Raw genomic sequence first — 18454 nt, forward strand, 5'->3', positions numbered from 1 at the left:
TAAACATGCAACGCTTAGACGAGCCTTGCATATATGCAGCAAGGTGTGTGTTGCACCATACTGAAGGCAGGGTCAGATAAATAAATAGACAATGTAACTGATTCAGGGGCTTAAAACATGATATGCAAGGTAAAAATTCAATTTTAAAGTCACAGAAATGAAGAAAAATATTAGTTTACTTGGATTTCTTTATTACATTTTTAAAGCTCAACAAATTTATAAGAGCAACATTCTTTAAGCTCTCTTTATTTCCAAAAAAAAGGTCTTTTCTAGTAGATTATTTAATCAGAGCAGGAGTTAGAAACTTTGCACTCTGTTGCTTTCTATTTGTGTGAATAATTGTTACGCCTTGCCATAAAATACATACATAGGAACATTTGATTGTGTTGTCGACTACTTGCAATATCTGCACATGCAATATCTGAAGGAGATTTTATAGAGTTTGCACTTTGATTTATGGTTGCCAGACTCTGGCCTTTCTTCATCGAAGATAAATTTTAATAATTTGCTATTTCGCATTGCACACTGAAGAAGTTTACACTTCTCTTCTTTTAGTAATTAAATTTGTCGCCATTAATATTTCTGTATTTTTTAGTGTAATTGTTTATAACAATTGTTAAGTGCAAAGTTCTTTCATTTGGTTTTTTCTTTCATTTTTTAATCATTATGAAAGGAAACGAAAGGAAAGGAAAAGATGGCTTTCTCTGGCAAAAGTAATTTGGGACTTTTTGTTTAACTATTCTTCAATAATATTTTTTAATACCACACAAAAAGCTTAAGAAACTATTTATTCGCTTCGAGATATATGAAATGAATATGAAAATTCAATAATAATGAAACATTGAATCTTATAATTTAACTGATATTTATTCGCTAAGAACTCTCTCTTGATTCTGAATCTCTTACTAAATGGTTGAACAATTGTTGTGCAATTTTAGATGATTTTGATTTGAAATAATAGTTCAAGTAAACTGACAAATGACTTTCGAGCTGATATGAAACTATATTTATCTGCTATCTGCTGGCAAAACTCTTGCAAAAATGTTTGTACAAGTTGCACATATTGTTGGCAGTGGCGACTGGCATGCAAACGCTTGCCACAATGCGGAGAATCCTGCTGGGACCGCCCATGGTCAACTAAGCAGAGATAGAGAAGCAGCCACACACACACACACACGACAAACATAAATGCCATTGTTCATGCGGAAATGTCAAATCTATGCTTGTGGGTGTGATGGTGGTTAGTGATGTAGCAACATAAGGTGTAAATGTGGGCGATGGCATTTGAATAGCAATTTTTTAAAGCATACTTTTCAGGGCTGGCAAATGGCAAAGGCAGCAACAAACGAATAAGTCATATACTATTTGTACGTTTGTTTGCCGTAATAAAGTGCTTTGTGTTGAATTTAATTGTATGTTTGTTGTTGACTCTTGTTGGCTGGCTGGCTGGATAAAACAAGACCTAAGCGGCTTTGTTGTGGGACTAACTAATACCTGGCCACAGTTTGTTTGGCAAATGAAATGAAATATGCAGGGGACATGTGTCTAAGTTGCGACGAGTTGTTCATGTAATGCGAGGCGCACGCCAGAACAAATATTTCAATGTCAGATGTGCTGACAAAGTTTATACACGCACACACGAACACACACACACACACACACACATGCTCACGTACATTAACTTACCGACTACTTTGACAAAGCCATATTGGGTTTTGGCTGTCACCGTGTTGATTTGGCACATGTAACGCCCCATGTCCTCCTCCTGGACATTGTTGATGTGCAGAAACCAGGTGCGATGCTTGTCGTGCTTATCATGCGTTACGCTAATCCTTGGATTTCGCGTTATCACATGATTGTGCACCGTCAAAATGGCCGACTGCTCAAAGTGCATCCACGCCACCTGCAAATTGCGACAAAGACAAAGACAAAAACAACAATAAGTTAATTTCAACATCAAAATATAATCAGCCCGTTTATCATTTTCAACATCGAAAACATCGTATCAAATGATCATTTATAAGCAGCTGACGAAAAAGTGTCAGCGCTTTTTTATTGGCAAACTTCGGCTCCATCATCATCAATTTTTATGAAGGATTAACGACGCAACGACACCAGCGCAAAAGGATGTTGTCCGGGCTGGTCAAATTGGTAAAGTTCGCATCGCGTTGTCGTCACATGTGACAGCAGCTGCTGCTCTGTTGCAAAAGTTTGCTGCCTCCGTGCGTCATCAGGATGCGCATTCTGGACGCTCTCACTTATGCAATAGTTTCAATCGCCTCTCCGCCCCAAAAAAAAACATCAACAACAACAAACAATTTATGCAAATTTTCAGCGTACATTGCTAAGACGAAGACGTGCCCAGAAAAAAAAGGGAAAGAAACGCCAAACAAGCATTGTCGAAGCCATTTCAATGATAAATTTCAACGCACACACACACATACACAATAGCGAAGGAAGCAACATCAATAGACAAGTGAATAGTGGGAGATGCGTAGATCAAGATGGTAAGCAAGAGTCACTAGCAGAGGCGTCGAACGAGGGCAACAGAGAAGTAATACTATTAAGAGAAGTACAGCTGAAGGTATTACAGAACTCTTGCATGGATAATATTCATTAAGAAGAATGTAAAAGCTACAGTTGAAGTAATTATTTAGCAGGCTTATGATTGATATGCCGTGAGAAGCACTTTACTTGATAACTCTTAGAGAGAGAAAACTATCGTTGAAGTGTCCTCCTCGTGGCCACCTCTGGAGCGAATGCGAATGAGAAGTGATGTGATGTGGATGTGGATGTGGATGATGCTGATCCAATGGGGAGCCACTAGAAGCTGCTTACAGCATTAGAGAAAGGCAGAGACAGCAGAGACAGATATTGGTTAATTTTTCAATGTCTGCAATGAAAACGTGCGACACGCCAGTCGAGACAAGACGAGACGAGACGCTATTCCCTCCCCTAGGGGGAAAAAAATAGTTGTAGTCGATGGCGTTTATTTACATTGGCTCGTCGTCAGACTCTTTGGCATCTTTAGCTTCTGTTGAATAAAAATCAAGCAGCTGTAGTTTGCTTAAGTAGTTTGCCAGTGCACACTCTAACCCACCGACTGAAAACAACAACGTCAAATATTAATGAAGCCAAGTTTATCAGGCAAATGGTGAACGGCAAATGGAGGTGAAGAGCTGCAGCAAAATCAATATAAGCTGCAAGCTTTAAAGAGACACACACTCACACACACACAGATACCATTTTATACTTTACTTTTACGAACACAACATTCACTGTGGAGTGTCGGACACATTTAAAGTGGCGACCGCAAATTTTGCGAAAATTCGCTGTCGCTGCATTTGCATTTCGCATTTTGGTAGTTTTTGAGGTCATTCAAATGAAATTAATTAGGCTCATGTAACGCCAGCGAAAAAGTTGAAAAGCCAAACAAAATGTACCTCTGCCCTCTTCTGTAACCATGGCATCATCAACCAGCTGCTGGGTTTGTTGAATGGTTTCAATTTTTCTTTTTTTCTTTTTTTGGGTGGCCATGGATCGTGTTGCTGCTGCGGTTGTGGAGTGTGTGACATTTGGCTTAATAATTTTTGGTTTGCAAAATGTCAGCGAAAGTCAAGGCAAAGTTGTACAACTCTCTGTGGCCTGTGGCCCGGGACTTTATAATAGGCTTTCCATCTGCTATTAAAATTTTACGCATATTTAAGTCTATTATAGTTGCAGTCGCCCAGCCAGGCTCAAGGATTAGATAGAAAGAGAGTGAGCGACTAATGAGAAGCTATGAGATACGACACTTTTCTCTGCACAGCTCTCGGCCAGACTGTCACTTGACCTCTCTCTCAACAATTATGATTTTGTCTCATTCAACATTATTTAACTTGGCGCACAAATAGCTTATTGCTCTTGCTCTTAAATAGCTCAACGAAAATAATAAAAACGCATATTATGCATTCATGAATATTATTGAATTTCAACTCAAATAGTCAAGATACACATGTGCGAAAATATATCAAAAAATAAATACTTTAGGATTGTTTATTTATTACATTTTCTCTCAATTAATCAATATACAAAATTTGGCATTCCGAGCCCATCAACTTTTTCTTTATATAGGCAAGTATTAAAACAATGGTATTATTTTAAGTTTATCTGCATCCGTTCAAAATCAGTATTTCATGTTTATTATAGCCAACAATCTTAAAAATTAAAGTTCTTTAAATATTTTTGCACAGGCGCCAAAGTATTTTGAAACATAAATATTGAAATATGCGGAAAATATGCAAACACAAAAAAAAGTAACCCAACTGTTTGGTTTCCCATACCGGGAATTGAACCCGGGCCTTCCGGGTGAGAGCCGGATATCCTAACCACTAGACAATATGGGATATGCTCAATGAGCTGCTTAACAGCAACAAGTTTATGAGTTTGAAATGCGATCTATAAATAAACATGTGAGTTGAACAAAATCGTAGCTAGAAATAGAATATATATTTAATAAAAATACGAAATGTGTTGCTTCACTATTTTTATAACGTAAAGTTCAACTTTAAGATTTTGCGAGCTCTGCAATTTTTGTGTTTTTCATTCGTTCCTTCGCCAGATGAAATAAGTACGAGTAGTTTTCCATTAAGCGTGTTGGAAATCTGTGAATATTTATCTTTAGTGGCACGAATACTACCAAGACCCAGACGACATTTTTGATGCTGAGGCATATGCTGATGGCAAAAGTCGATAGACGAGACAGAGAATGGCCAATTTGCAATTTGCGTAATGTCGCAAGTCTCTTTCAGTCTTTCGCTTTCGCTTTGACTACAGCCTTGTCTATGGGCCACTAAATGAAGTCATAAAAATTTAAACAACTTAAAAAAAAAAAGAAAACTACAAAAAACTTTCAGCCAGAGCTAAAATAAACACACTTTATTATGCCTGTGAAAATGTTTATGGTTCGTTCCGGCACAAACAGTAAGAGTAACAACAGTAACAACAACAACAACAACAACAACATACAGCTACAGTAACAATAACAAAACTAAACTTCTGCTGGCTCTTTGTTGTTGTTGTTATATCTGGTTGTTTGTGTAGGCGTTGCAAAATTGAAATACAAACAAGAACACGGCTAGAGTAAGAGCCATGAACAGTCTGATGTCGACAGTTGAAGCAACGTTGGCAACCCTGCCAGCACTTTGGCAGTAACCCTGCCAAATGGTAAACCCCGCTAAATGGCTGAGGCAACGCTCGAAATATTAACAATTTAAGCGTAAACGTGTTAAAAGAGCGTCGAAGAACTACGCGAGTTAATTTACACGCAGCTCAAATATTTGCATGGCAAGAATAGCAGCAGTTAAAAAGAATTAAGAAACGAAACTATCTGTGGTAATGTAGAATCTTAAATACTCTATCGAAGAAGCGCAAGTGCATTTGAGAAAACTAATAGCAAAATCTTGACTGAGTAACAATCCATAAACTGTGCAAATGGTAAGAGCTGGGAGTCTGCAATATTTACATAGGATAGTGAACATAATTTGATTATCAATATAGTTTATATGCAAACTTGCATATGTATATAAAGTTGTCTCAACTGACTGACTGACTAAACTATCAACGCAGAATCCAAACGGCAAAAGTTGGAAGGCTGTAAACTTTACATAAAGTAGTTGGAATAATTTGATGCTGGAATATGACTAGTTTACTTTTATATTGTCAATTGACTGAACTGATTGACTGCCCGAGCTATCAAAGCCCAAACATTTAGAACTAAGAGGCTGCAATTTGCACTTAAAGTGTTTGGAAAATTTGATCTTTCAATAAGACTGTTTAGTTTATCAATGAATATATTTTACTTAAGTGACTAACAGAACAAAATTCTAGGAGCTAAGAGGCTGCAACAATATATTTCAATTCAGTGATCTACTTTTGCTTAGCTTCTCAAGAAATGAAACCGAAAATCACACTTCATATCATAGAATATCTGATCCTACACTAACTTTGCTTTCCTTTCCCCCCATTTATGATTTCTAATTTTAGATAGGATAATCATATCGAAAAATACATATGTTCCAACTGTTATGCCAAAGTTGGCAACAAAGTTCATGTATCCAGCACAAGGATATAAAAATCAATTCCAATGTAACCTGCCTGCTGGCGGCTACGCAACTATTTTGCATGCAAAGTCACGTTTTATTGCAGCTACGCGTTGTTCTTGCTCCCCTCTCTTCAGTTATGCTCTTTCTTTTGTTGTTGTCGTGGTTTCTGTTGCTGTTGTTGTTATAGCAGCCACCGCTTGCTGGTTGCTGCTTGCTACTGGTTAACTTTTGAGCATACCTGCGGCGACACTGTGCGCTAGAAGTCCGCATCCGGCTACGAGTTTGGGACCGGGTCTGGGACAGAGTCTGTTAAGTAGTTGTGTAGAAGCGCAGAGCGAGAGAGGGAGGGAGGTAGGATGGTGAAACAGGAGCGATTGCATGCCAAACTTAAGGGCCATAAAAATTATTACGAGCACATAACATGCGCTCTCCAGATAAAAGATGAGGCGAATAGCCGCTCGTGCCACGTCGTGTCAAATGAAATTTATGCACGTTTCGGCCGACGCACATTATGGAAATTCAATTGGATGCAAATTTAAATTGCTGGCCAGAGAAAGACAGAGAGCGGTGCAAGAGAGAGGTGGCGAGTGGTATGCATAACAGACGCAGCCTAAAAGTATGCAACACTCAATGAATATTGAGCAGTGACATTTTCCAGTGGCTCTCAAACTGCAGCAAACAAGTGATTAACGTGTTGGTGGCTGGTTTACTTTCTGATCTTTTTTTTGTTATCTAGTTTGTACAGTGTCTGGAGAGACTTGAGCACAAATTACTTAATTAAAGACAGAGGGCCCCACTACTACTACTACTACTACTACTGCTAACTAACTACAACAGTTTGCCAAAATGCCAGCTGAGCTGAGCTGAGCTCTGTGCACTTTGTTTGCCTGCTGTGCTGTCAAGCGCTGAGCAAAGGGCAAACATGAAGCGTACAATGTTACTTACGTACATATAAACAAAAACAACGACAGCAACAGCAACAACAACCACTACAACTACTCGTGGCAAACTCAAGTGTTGAGCGTAGCTCAGAAAGTCAACAAGTTCAATGCGTTGGCCTTTCTTGTCCAGCCGCCACCATGGGGCGCCTGTTGCCTGTTGCTAAAGTCATTGCCTTTCCTACTCCTGGACCTGGACCTGGACCTTGACTTGGTTAGCTTTCTTTCTAGTTGTTCTTGTTGAATGCCCCAGAGATGTGTTGAGCCCCAGACAGCGGCATATTAGTTTGCTGCTGGGTTTTATGCCTGTCAAGCTGAGCATATCACAAAGTCAATAAACTTCAGTTGACTTAAAGTTTTCTCGAGTTCAAGTTGACATCGCAAGTTATGAAATAGCTTAATGCCAAAGTATACATACATATATAGGGTATTTGCCAGCTCAAAACACAAGCACATATCGATGGCGTTTGATTAGCTTTGCACAAGTTGATTGCACTTATATTATTACGTATTATCAACTTACCTTATACGTGCCCAGATTCTTCACCGAACAGGCCAATTTGACATTACGTCCCGCGGGTACTGTTATGTTATCAATGACATCCGTGAATTCCGGATCTTCCAGAATAACTATAATGACACAGAGCATAAGAGAGATGCCGATTAATAAAAATATATTCACATATATCTATATGCATTTGTAATTAAGTCAACAACTCAAATTGTTTTCCCTCCACTTCATTCGCGCTAAAAATAACTTTGGCCACGAAATCTGAGGAGATTTACATGTAATTTGGGGCGCTGAGTTATTTTTATAGCCAGATTTATGTTAGCACTTAAGAATTAACAGCTATAAAGACACAAGCTGAAACGATTAGCGCATCAGCACACCAAAAGTTTTGACAGCCAGCCAAATAGAAAATAAAAAGCCAAAAGAAAACTGTCAATAAAATCTGCATCAAATGTGAATAGCTCGTAAAAGTTTAGAGGCAGGCAGACACTCATTCACACATATTCACAACAGATAAGGGCCAACAAAAGCAATAAATCATAATTAAATTTCACACCATGCTCCTTTTGAGAGCGTTCAATGCCAATGCCGAGCTGTCGTTTTGCCCCTTTTTGGCCAACGGATGCCACTGAATTTGGGGATCTGTTGTTCCTGCTGCAGCTTAGCCTAGTGTGAAATTGCATTTGGTTGCATTGTTGGGGGCTATTGTTATTATTTTGTTGCAACCATCACTTGTTCCGCCCTTTTCACAGCGCTTTTGAACTGCAACTGCCACACTCCAGGGTCAACTGGCATCGGGCTGCTTCAGTGGCCTGTGCCAAAGGTGATAAATGTTGTGCAAACGTTTAGGGCAGCTTAAAACAGTAAATGCTTTTTCTAACTAAGATTTGCTAAGCTGTATTGATTTAAATATATTATACTAATAACAGTACAAGATTAAAGCCAAGTCTGTGGAACGGTGATAAGAGTCTGCTTTATTCAAAATCAAGCGCTTAGTTGGGTAATTATTTCTATTATGTGTCATTCTTATATGAAACAGTTTATTTTCACTTCTATTCAATATTTTTTAGTTTTTAAGCTATTAAAATTTGCTGATATAATAATTAGTAAACATATTTTATTATATAACTGTTCAATTAAAAACAAGTAAGAAAGCTACAGTCGAGTGTACCCGACTGTGAGATATCCGCAATCCATAGAGTGCAAAATATCCAGGGTAGAGACTATAAAAATGATATACGTAAATTAATCATTAGCTACCGAATTTAGTGTGACAAAATATTTAATTACTAGCTGATATTTTGACATGACAGAGAATGCGAAATTTAATCAACTTCTTAAAACATTTCCCAGATTTTTAAATGCAATAATGATTACTACGTAATTAATACTCACTCATTTATTTATTAATTTACCTATTTTTGTAATTACTTGTTATTCACTTACTGATTTAATCACTTCTTGGTTTTATGTATTTATTTTATTGTATTTTAATTATATTTATTCCTATTCTCTGAACTAATATCTTATCTTGTAAATTAGTGCGATATTCACCAGTATATAACATTTTAATGTATTCCAAATAAATTGCCCACATTTTAAGATTGCCTTAAAATTAATTTATATTTTTATACATATACTTTTTTCCTATATAAGTAAAATGTTATATATATGTTATTATATTTTCAAATTATTGTCAATATTCTTTGATGTGCTTTTGAATTTTTCCCCACTAAATTCCGCTTTATGCCAATTATGATCCGCACATGCACTCGATACCAAAGCAGAGGCAATTATAGACATGTCCAGTGCCCGATGTGCTTAGCAGCTCAATCATGTTTGCGCAAATGTAATACAAAATGCTTTTGGGGGACAGTCAAGTGAGTGGAACTCAAACATATTGTATTACACAGCCAAATGGCATTTGAACCTGGCCGAGCTGGGCTCAAAGTGACAGCTATACATATTTTGGAATCATTATGGTTTCGGGTTCGTGTTTGGCTTCAGTCCGGCGTTAGTTTCTGGTGATGATGCTGGCGATGTTGATGCTCTAACCGCTGCTGCTATTGCTGCTGCTGCAACTCATTTAAGTTCTAATCACCTGCAACGACGGCAATTAATTAGCTGGCTTGGGCTAACGACAACGGCAGCAACAGTCATTAGTTTGGCAGCCAGGGCTAAGAGGACTGAAGTAGCACCGCGAACCGAAGCGAGTAGTTGCCCATCCGACCCGTTGGCAGCATCAGATAAACAACCACATCAGCATCAGCATAATGCGGCAAAGGACAACCAGGCTGCACACAGTTTGACAGCGAGACAGAGACACACACAGAGCGAAAGACAGAGATAGAGAGAGAGAGAGAGAGAGAAGTAGAGATGCAGTTGGAGTTGTGAGTGCCTGGAGCGCTATTAAAGCGACATCCGATGCAGCATCAGGCAAACGGCACAGTGACGGATATTACAAAGCACCATCAGCAACAGCAACAGCGAAAAACCAAATATAATTAAGCTACATGACATTTTATCAGAAGTCTGAACCAATTGCTTTTCCAAGCCCATAATATGCTCGACTTACACAAAGAGCAAATACATATTTTTTTTTTATATTTTTTTTATTTTGTTTTATTTACTTTATTGAAATTTTAGAATAAATTTAAATTTGTATACTTTATATATATTTTATTTATTGATATTTCTTCGAAAGCATTTGCATTTTTTTTTTTTAATTATTCATTCAATTAATTTTGTTTATTTCTTGAAATCTCTTAGACTTGGACTTACTCCCATAACTTTTGATTTATTCAACTCGTAACTAACGAACAAATCCAATTGTAATATATATGATAAGTAATTTTTCGATTTTTAATTTTTGTTCAATTTTCTTTTAATTTAAGTATTGACACTTTCTTCGACTACCTTCTTATATATACATCTATAAATATATATATATATATTTGTAAATTTTGTATTATTTAATGTTTTATAACATATTTTCTGTACGAACATTGCTTCAACAAGAAGTTCCAATTAAGAATTTAGTATTCATTTTAATTTATTTTTTATATTATTAATGTTGATTTATTTCTTTAGTTGTATTTCTTATCTCATTGCATTTATCATATTTGGTATTAAATTTATTTTATTTCTTCATTGTCATCCCTTAGACCATCTCCTTGCACTTGGACTTGATCATGTTGAAGGTGACACTGCCCACATTCTGTGCCGCATTGTTGATCATCTCGAATATGTGATGATTTTCCTCACCCTGCTCCACTGTGCGTTCGTGTAGGCGTCGCAGCGCCTTTGAGTATGCTTCATATTTCGCCGAACTCTCTGTGTCCAGTTTGAAGCTGGCGTAAAGCTGTTGAATGTCATAGAGCTGGCGATGCGTTTCGTCGTACAGCAAACTGGGTGTCTGTGGCAACAGTTCAGCCCAATGTCGATGCACCTGCTCGAGAAACTCGAAATTGCTGAACAGAAAGATGACAAACAGATCCAGACCTTTGGCTTTGAGTTGATCCAGCAGCTGTTCGGTCAAATGCTGTCCGGCAATATTGGACGGACGCTGACGCCTTTGCTCGTTATCTGTTGCTGCGAGATTACGCTCTAGAAATGCGTAGACACTCTGACGCTTCTCGAAGAAATCGCTGATGGCCAGCATGCTGTCGAGTTGTTGCAGTATTTGCTCCATTTGCGTTGTGTTCTCAATCTGTTCCGAGTCCAGCATATCTTGCAGCAGACCGCGCAGTATAAGCATATAGTTGTCTATGATTTCGGCACCCGACAACTTAACTCGCTCATAAAGCTGCTGTCCAAACTGATTTAGATTCAGACTCGATTCGCTGTGTGTCAGGTTCAACTTCTGCAGTGCGGCGCCCACAGTCTGATCATTAATCAGGCGATCCAAGTGCTGCACAGTGGGACGAGGTCGTTCAAACTGCTGGCAGAGTCGATGCAAGCGCAGCTGTCGAATCTCCTGGGCACTCGCATCCCGAGCACTGCGCAACTGTTGGCTGAGTCGGTTGAGAAAGAGGAGATTCCGCAACACACTCGTGTGCTGCAAATCGAGTTGTGTGTGGTGTTGGGCATCGAGCAGCTGTTTAATTAGCAACACCTTTGGCTGCAGCTTGCGGGCGGAGCGCGCCGTGTGCAACTGTTCGGTATAATTGGCATAGCTGCCATCGTCCTCCAATTGCAGTAGATAATCGTTGAGACTTAATTCGGCGCGCTGTTCGGCAAGATCTGCAATGGCGCGCAAAAACTCTAGCTGATAGTCTTTGGCATTTAGTCGTGGTATCGATGACTGGCCCCCAGAAGAGGCCACAACAAGACTTGCCACAAGCCACAACAAGCAAAATACCAGCGACAAATTAAACATCTCGCGAACACTTCGAATTGCCAACTAACTGAGGAGGCAACTTAGCTCGTCTGCTGTTGGGTTTGTGTTTCATGTAAACAGCGCTCGCTATTCTGGACTCTGTCTGATTGCGAATGGCAGACACAGAGGCAGAGGCGGAGGAGAGAGAAGCGGTGTAGGAGATGCAGGAAGAGGCAACTGGGGGAGTTCGTGTTTGTGGTTCAGCTCTGGGGTCAGTCGGTTTGTCGATTACGACAACAGCTGCTGAATGAACTGCATGAACAGCCTTATCGCTGACCGAGACTACGACTACGACTACGACTACGACTTCAACTACGACTGCGACTGCGACTGCACTGAGCGAAATGCTGCGGTTATCACAGGCAACTTTGGCACGCGACTAAACCACAAAACCGAAAGCCAATTTAAGTTAAGCTTTACAATATTTTTTCTCTCAGCCGGACTGCAAAGTGTACTGAAACGTGTAACGAATTTAGTTAAATGCAGGTAAGAGATCTAATATTGGAAATAATGCTATTCTAAAAATGCTTGCAAATCTGTTGAAAAACTCTTCAAGTTATACTTCTGTTAATTTAATTAGAGTTAATTTAGTTTACCTTAAGCTTATCTTTTATTAAGAGTATTAAATATACGCTCAATCAGAGTGTGTTTTTTCCTTAGTAAATTTAGTTTACATTTAACCTAACATATAATTCTTATATTACGTATACGCACAATCGCATAAGAGCCACGGCTCAATAAATATAATATAATTATCTAGAATTCTGACAAAATGAATCAGGCACTCTGGAGTTTATTTTTTGTTAATTCTTTCTATATACAAAAATTTATATACTTTAAAATGTATGCACCAATATTTATGAAACGAATAAGAAAACAACTGTTGCACTACTAAGCTTTTTTAGTAGCTTTTATTCGCACGTCTATTGTTTATAAATAAAACACGCGAATTCAAATTAAATGTTTATTAAATGGCACATATGTTCGTATATGTAACCACCACTTTGGATTATTTGTTTGGCTGTGACTTGAGTAGGTACCAAGCTTCGCCACCGACACGATTACAAGCAATTTACAATTTAAGAGTCAAACAAGAGTAACAAACAATTAGCCGATCGAACAGCAAGCGATCGCTAACAGAGAGCATACAGCGCTGCCAGCAGATGCAGCGCTGCTGGCAGACGCTGTCACAGCATTGCATTAACATGCGCTGTCTGCTGCTCCCGACAACAACTTTTTGAAAACTTTTAAGGTATTTTATTTTTGTATATTTCACGTAAGAATTTACTTTGATTAAACTAATTTAATTAATAAAACAAAATCTCTCTCTATATTCGTTTGCCTGAATAGGCCTTTTATATAACTACATACTATTTGTACAACAGCAAAAATCTCTTTAAAATTAATATTTGAGTTATTAGAATATTCGCTTTATTTATTTATTTTCGCAAGAGAACAATTGATTGTATTTATTTCATGAAATTTATATGCTATGTGCATATATGCTTTGTAATCTGCAAGCTAAGTCGATAGGAACTATTCTAAGCTGTATTGAAAAGCGCAAATCGTTGGGATTTTATAAGGATGCATTCGGCTTTTATCGTAAATGGCTAAAATCCAACGACCCACTACACATTGGTTTATCCATTTACCTTAGTATAAGTGTGTGAATACGAGTGTGAGTCCGTGTGTATCTATGTGTGTGTGTGTAGGTGAATATGTGGTCGCTCTCTACGTGAGTGCACGTTCTAGACAGCAATTGTTGACCAAGCTCAGTTGGTGTATATGTGTGTGTCTAAGCTAGAATGTCTCTTCACATGTGCATGTGTGTGTGTGTGTGTGTGACCCTCTCGCAAGTTAAATAAAAGTTGCAGACGCTTTTCATTCATTGACAAAACTTCAACAGCATCCTAATTGTGCCATGGCGTGACTCTCCTTCAGCTCTACCTGTTCCACATCCTCGATTCTGTCTCCTTCGGTCTCTTCGAGTCTGTTTTTAGCCGCAGCCTGATTGAAATTTGTCAGGTTGATTGAACTCTTTTAGGGCAGTCGAGTTGATGTTAAATCCTTCGCTTTCAGTCTTATTTGTTTTTGCCTTACACAATTTGTTGCCTTTAAAACACACAAAAATGCCAAACGAGAACTTTTGTTGCAGTTTAGTTTTCCCCCTTTCATACATACTCGTCCAGTATATCGTGTCCCTATTTTTTGTTGTCTTTGTTCTATTAGAAGTTGGCAGTACGCCCATCTTGTTCATTAGCTTTAAATATTTGATCAAAGCGACTAATGGCCAAACACACATTCCGCACATTGGGACTAAACAAAAAAAAAAGAAAAGTTCGACTAGGTCTTGTGTGGCATTTGTTGGCCCAATTCGCGTCCTGCAACCGCAAGCAACTTCATGATTGCCAACACCTATTAAGACAGCAGCAGCCCAGCATGTCCTTCCGCATTCTCTCTCTCTCGCTCTCTCTGTCTCTGTGTCGCAACAAATAAAAGCTTACGGCGTTACAGTGAGCGTAAAAAGTGAGACATAGCCAACAGAATAACAAAATAAAAGAACCAAACTATGCATTTAACGGAAGAGCGAGAGAGGGGGAGGGAGGGAGAAGGAGAGAGATAAAGTCACAACGTACAAGTTTTTAGCAAAAGAAATTTTCCAACAATTGCACAATTGGCATGCGCTACGCATGCGGATGAATGGGCTGCTTGGGATTCGAAGACAGAGTTTGGTCCACAACAAAGAACCGTTCAAGTCGTCAACTTTTTTTTAAGCTGACCAAATCCAACAGAACGCAGTTCACACATAACCCTTAGTTTATATTAAAATTTAAGCAACTGCTGTGCATAGTTTGAACATTTCCAGTATTTTATTAATGCTCAAAAACAACACAAAATACTTCAAAAAATTAAAAAAAAATATCTTGAATCTGCTGTCGATATTTTTTTAAATAATACTTCAAATCTTAAAAAAAATTCTACGTGAATAGAATAATTTCTAAACAAATAGAACATTAATTGTTAGAAAAAAAACTTGTGTAGATCATTTTATAAAATATTGTACTCATATATACAAATATTGAAATAAAATAATTATTTTGAATAATTCTCCAAATCTTAAACAAAATCTGACTTGAATAGATTAATTTGTAGACAAATACTGCTTTAAAAAACATATATTTTAGGCTACATTATTATATTAAACTTTCTACTATATTAACTCATCTAATTATAGCTAAACAACAACAAGGAAACTCTGTCAAAATTAAATACAAATGTTTTTGATTGAAATTTAAGAAAGATGCTAAGGATAGTTAATAAATTGTAAGACTTAATAATCTTAATAATCTATATAAATAAGGTTTTCATTAAGGTAATTAAAATATCTTATTAAATTTGAGAGCACTTGAGATACTGTAACATTTAAAAAATGCTCAAAAACAAAATAACTTCGCTAAATAATAAAAAAATATTTGAGAAGGATTTAAGAATTTGCATTGGATAACTAGTAAATTTGCAGAATTTAATAATTGCTCAAAGTTTTTAAAAATATTTGAAATAAAGTAAGTTGTTTACAAATAATTTTTTGTTTTTGCTCAACTCTTACGCTTTAGCACACATTTGTTGTTTATAGTTGCAAAAATTGAGGCAATTCTCAATCGTAATAAAGATCCAAACGTCGTATGCTGGTTTACGAGACCCATTTGGCTACATTGTAGAGGAAATTTTCAACTCTAGTTAGCCTGAATTTGCAGACTCGTATTACTCAGATAGTTTCACTTTGTGCGTCGCAAAAGTTGGCAATTTTTTTCCATCATCACCGACGCTAGATATTTTTTTTACAGAACCAAAACAAAACTTTGCAGCTTCATGGCATTACGAAAGGGGCGGATAAAAGGGGCGTGAAGAGGCGGGGTAGGGATGCCGACCATGGGCAATCCATAAAGCTGCAGACGAGCAGGAGACATCCTCCGGTTTGTGTTGGCGTGAAAAGCGCTAAAAGCGTTTAAATGAATTTAAAAGAGCACAACTTTTGTTTTATTCCAAACGCAAAGAAGACGTAAAACTAAAAAAAAAAACGAAGAAAATTACAAAATTAAATTGCTCAACTCTTTGGTGAAAGGTTTCAGCTTTTGTGTGTTTCACATTGTTTTCTCCAAGCTGTGATTTTGTTTAAAGTTGTAAAGTTTTATGCTTCTGAGAAGGGATAAGAAGTGTGCGGTCTGTGTGTGTATGGATTGAGTAATTTCCATGCAAATGATAAGCTGACTAGCGACTACAGCAAACTTAATTGATATGCTCTGAAAGAACAACAGACCTCAAACGACAGAATTTGAAATTTGAGGAAGCCAAACTTTACACTCCATTCCCTCCCTCTTTCACTGTCTCTCTCAGTTTCTTCTCTAGCGACTCTCAACCCACAAGCTATTCCTTAACGCTGTCACAGTCAATTGCTAAGACCAGTCACCAAGCTGTAACCCAATTCACAAGTCGCACAAATTGAGATATATGGGCCATATAAATGCAGCTGAAAATCGCTCGAGTCAAGAAAGAGAATCAAAATCAAACAAAGAAGCCGAAGCCAGCGACACTCTATAAAATGAAGGCATTCGATTGATTAAGAAATTCAAAGAAAACACAAATGTATTCAAAATGTATTTCATCCTCTCTCTCAGATAATATTGATGCAGAATGAAACCAAAAATGATGTGAACTCTCTGTGAGAAAGAGTGTATAGAAAGTTTGTCTTGCTCTTGGCCTTTGTTGTTGTTCCTAGTTGGCGGATTAAGTGATGAGTTGAGAAGCAGCGAATAAACATATAAAAAAAAAATGCAGCTAGACAAATATATATTTTACTTAAGTTTACTTTTCGTTTCGTTTCGTTTCACTTCCTGATGAAAAGTGCACTTTAAGTTGCATGCACCATGAACTATGCAACACAAAATGCAACTGCTCCTCAAGAGCTCTATGATTCTAGTTAGTCGTGTACAACAAGCAGTTGGGAACTGCTGACTGGTCTGACTGGTTACAGCCTGACCATCGAATGTGGGTCAGGGTTGCTGCTTATGCATTTAACAACGTGTCTCGTCCATTGAGGTAACTCACTGGCTTTGCAAACTGCCCTTTGGATTTTCGTTTCGTTTTCGTTCCCTTCCTTTTTTCTTTTGTGTGTATGTGTGTGTGTGTGTGTGTGTGTGTTGGCCAAGTCCAAACGCTTGCCAAGCTTTTTGGCATTCGAAAATACCAAAACACACAAGCAGATACAGTTTGCCTCGCTCTACACCAACTACAAAGGTGGATGGGAATCGAGGGGGATGGGGAGGGGGGAGAAGGCGGGCAAGTTTGACTGGGGGCAGAAGTTCAATCAAGCAAATGTAATGCTGCCTCGACTGCCAATTGCAGGCGAAAGCACAAAATACAAAGATTGAAACTAGCATTGACAGTTTGACTGAGTGAATGAGTGACATGGCAACAGTGTGTCTGTGTTTGTGCCTGTCTCTATGTCTCTGTGTGTGTGCTTGTGTTTGTGTGTATGTCTATTTATGTTGTTCTTGTTATTGTTGTCTTCACTACAGTCCAGGCAATTGCAAATGCAATCGGGGCGACCGAAGAGCTTTGAAAGGCGCACGAAATAAGTTTGAAATGAATACAGCATTAAGTACATCACAAGATAAGTAATTAATATCAACATTATTCATTATTTAGAAACATTATTATCAGTTTTTGGGGAAGCTTTTGCACACCCTTCTGAACCTACAACTACAACATCATCATTAAAGAGACTTAAAGACTTTTTGAGCTTTAAAGCAAAACTATAATTATATAGTATAGTATAGAAATGAAAAATGGAAAAATGAAAAATCTATAAGAATTTTGCTATGTTATTATCAGTGGAACATTTCCATATCTTTGTATATATGTATATACTTGTATATATTACGATACATCATAAGCTTATAAATTTAATATTACTGAAAAAAATCGTAATAATTAAAATTTACCACAATAACTCGATTTTAATATATAATAATTAAGTATTAATTATTGTTAAAAAGTAAATTTCAGTTATTACAAATATTATAACATACATCTTCTTCTGGTCAAGCCTTTTTCAATTTGAATTAAACTTTGTTTTCAAGCCACCCTCGTACATAACTAACTGCTCATATACTCTCGCAGTGAATATGCACTTAAATGTAAGCAAAGCAAGTCAGGGATAGAAGCTACTGAAGCGGAAATGCGCATAACTGCATCACAGCCACGACACACACACACACACACACTGACACACACACGCATACACATACAAGCACAGCCACACGCACGAACACAGTTGAGGCCTTAAGTAGCTGCTCAGCCAATGGCAATGAGAAAGGCAATGGGAATGGCATCGTTCATAGCTTTGCCTTTGCTTTCATCAAACACTAAGTGCTGCTTTATTAACCGGGAGACAACAACAACAACGACCATCAAGACATCGAGTGCTTTTGATGTGAACGATGGCCACGATGGCAAACCAACACAAACAAACAAACAAACAGAC

The 18454-nt window shown here is 37.7% G+C and overlaps 2 protein-coding genes and 1 non-coding gene across 3 annotated transcripts in view; all 3 read right to left on the minus strand.

The window, feature by feature from the left end:
* Positions 1-18454, minus strand: part of LOC117564515 (neurotrimin) — a 78786-nt gene that overhangs the window by 17443 nt on the left and 42889 nt on the right. Inside the window, exons 3-4 of the mRNA XM_034243335.2 lie at positions 7545-7651; positions 1687-1903 (exon numbers count right to left, since the gene is read on the minus strand). Of these exons, the coding sequence (XP_034099226.1) occupies positions 1687-1903; positions 7545-7651 (324 nt within the window). The remainder of the gene's footprint in view (positions 1-1686; positions 1904-7544; positions 7652-18454) is intronic.
* On the minus strand, positions 4314-4385 carry Trnae-cuc (transfer RNA glutamic acid (anticodon CUC)). Its single transcript has one exon. It is a non-coding gene; the product is annotated as a tRNA-Glu (tRNA).
* On the minus strand, positions 10682-11946 carry LOC117564521 (uncharacterized). Its single transcript, XM_034243341.2, has one exon. It carries the CDS (start codon positions 11908-11910, stop codon positions 10693-10695), a length of 1218 nt encoding a protein of 405 aa, XP_034099232.1. The 5' UTR covers positions 11911-11946; the 3' UTR covers positions 10682-10692.

This window comes from Drosophila albomicans, chromosome 2L, assembly GCF_009650485.2.
Source record: "Drosophila albomicans strain 15112-1751.03 chromosome 2L, ASM965048v2, whole genome shotgun sequence".
Lineage (NCBI taxonomy): Eukaryota > Metazoa > Arthropoda > Insecta > Diptera > Drosophilidae > Drosophila > Drosophila albomicans.

Bases quoted from the DNA above. Each gene is read 5' to 3' on its own strand.
- LOC117564521 (XM_034243341.2), bottom strand. From the start codon at position 11,910: ATGTTTAATTTGTCGCTGGTATTTTGCTTGTTGTGGCTTGTGGCAAGT.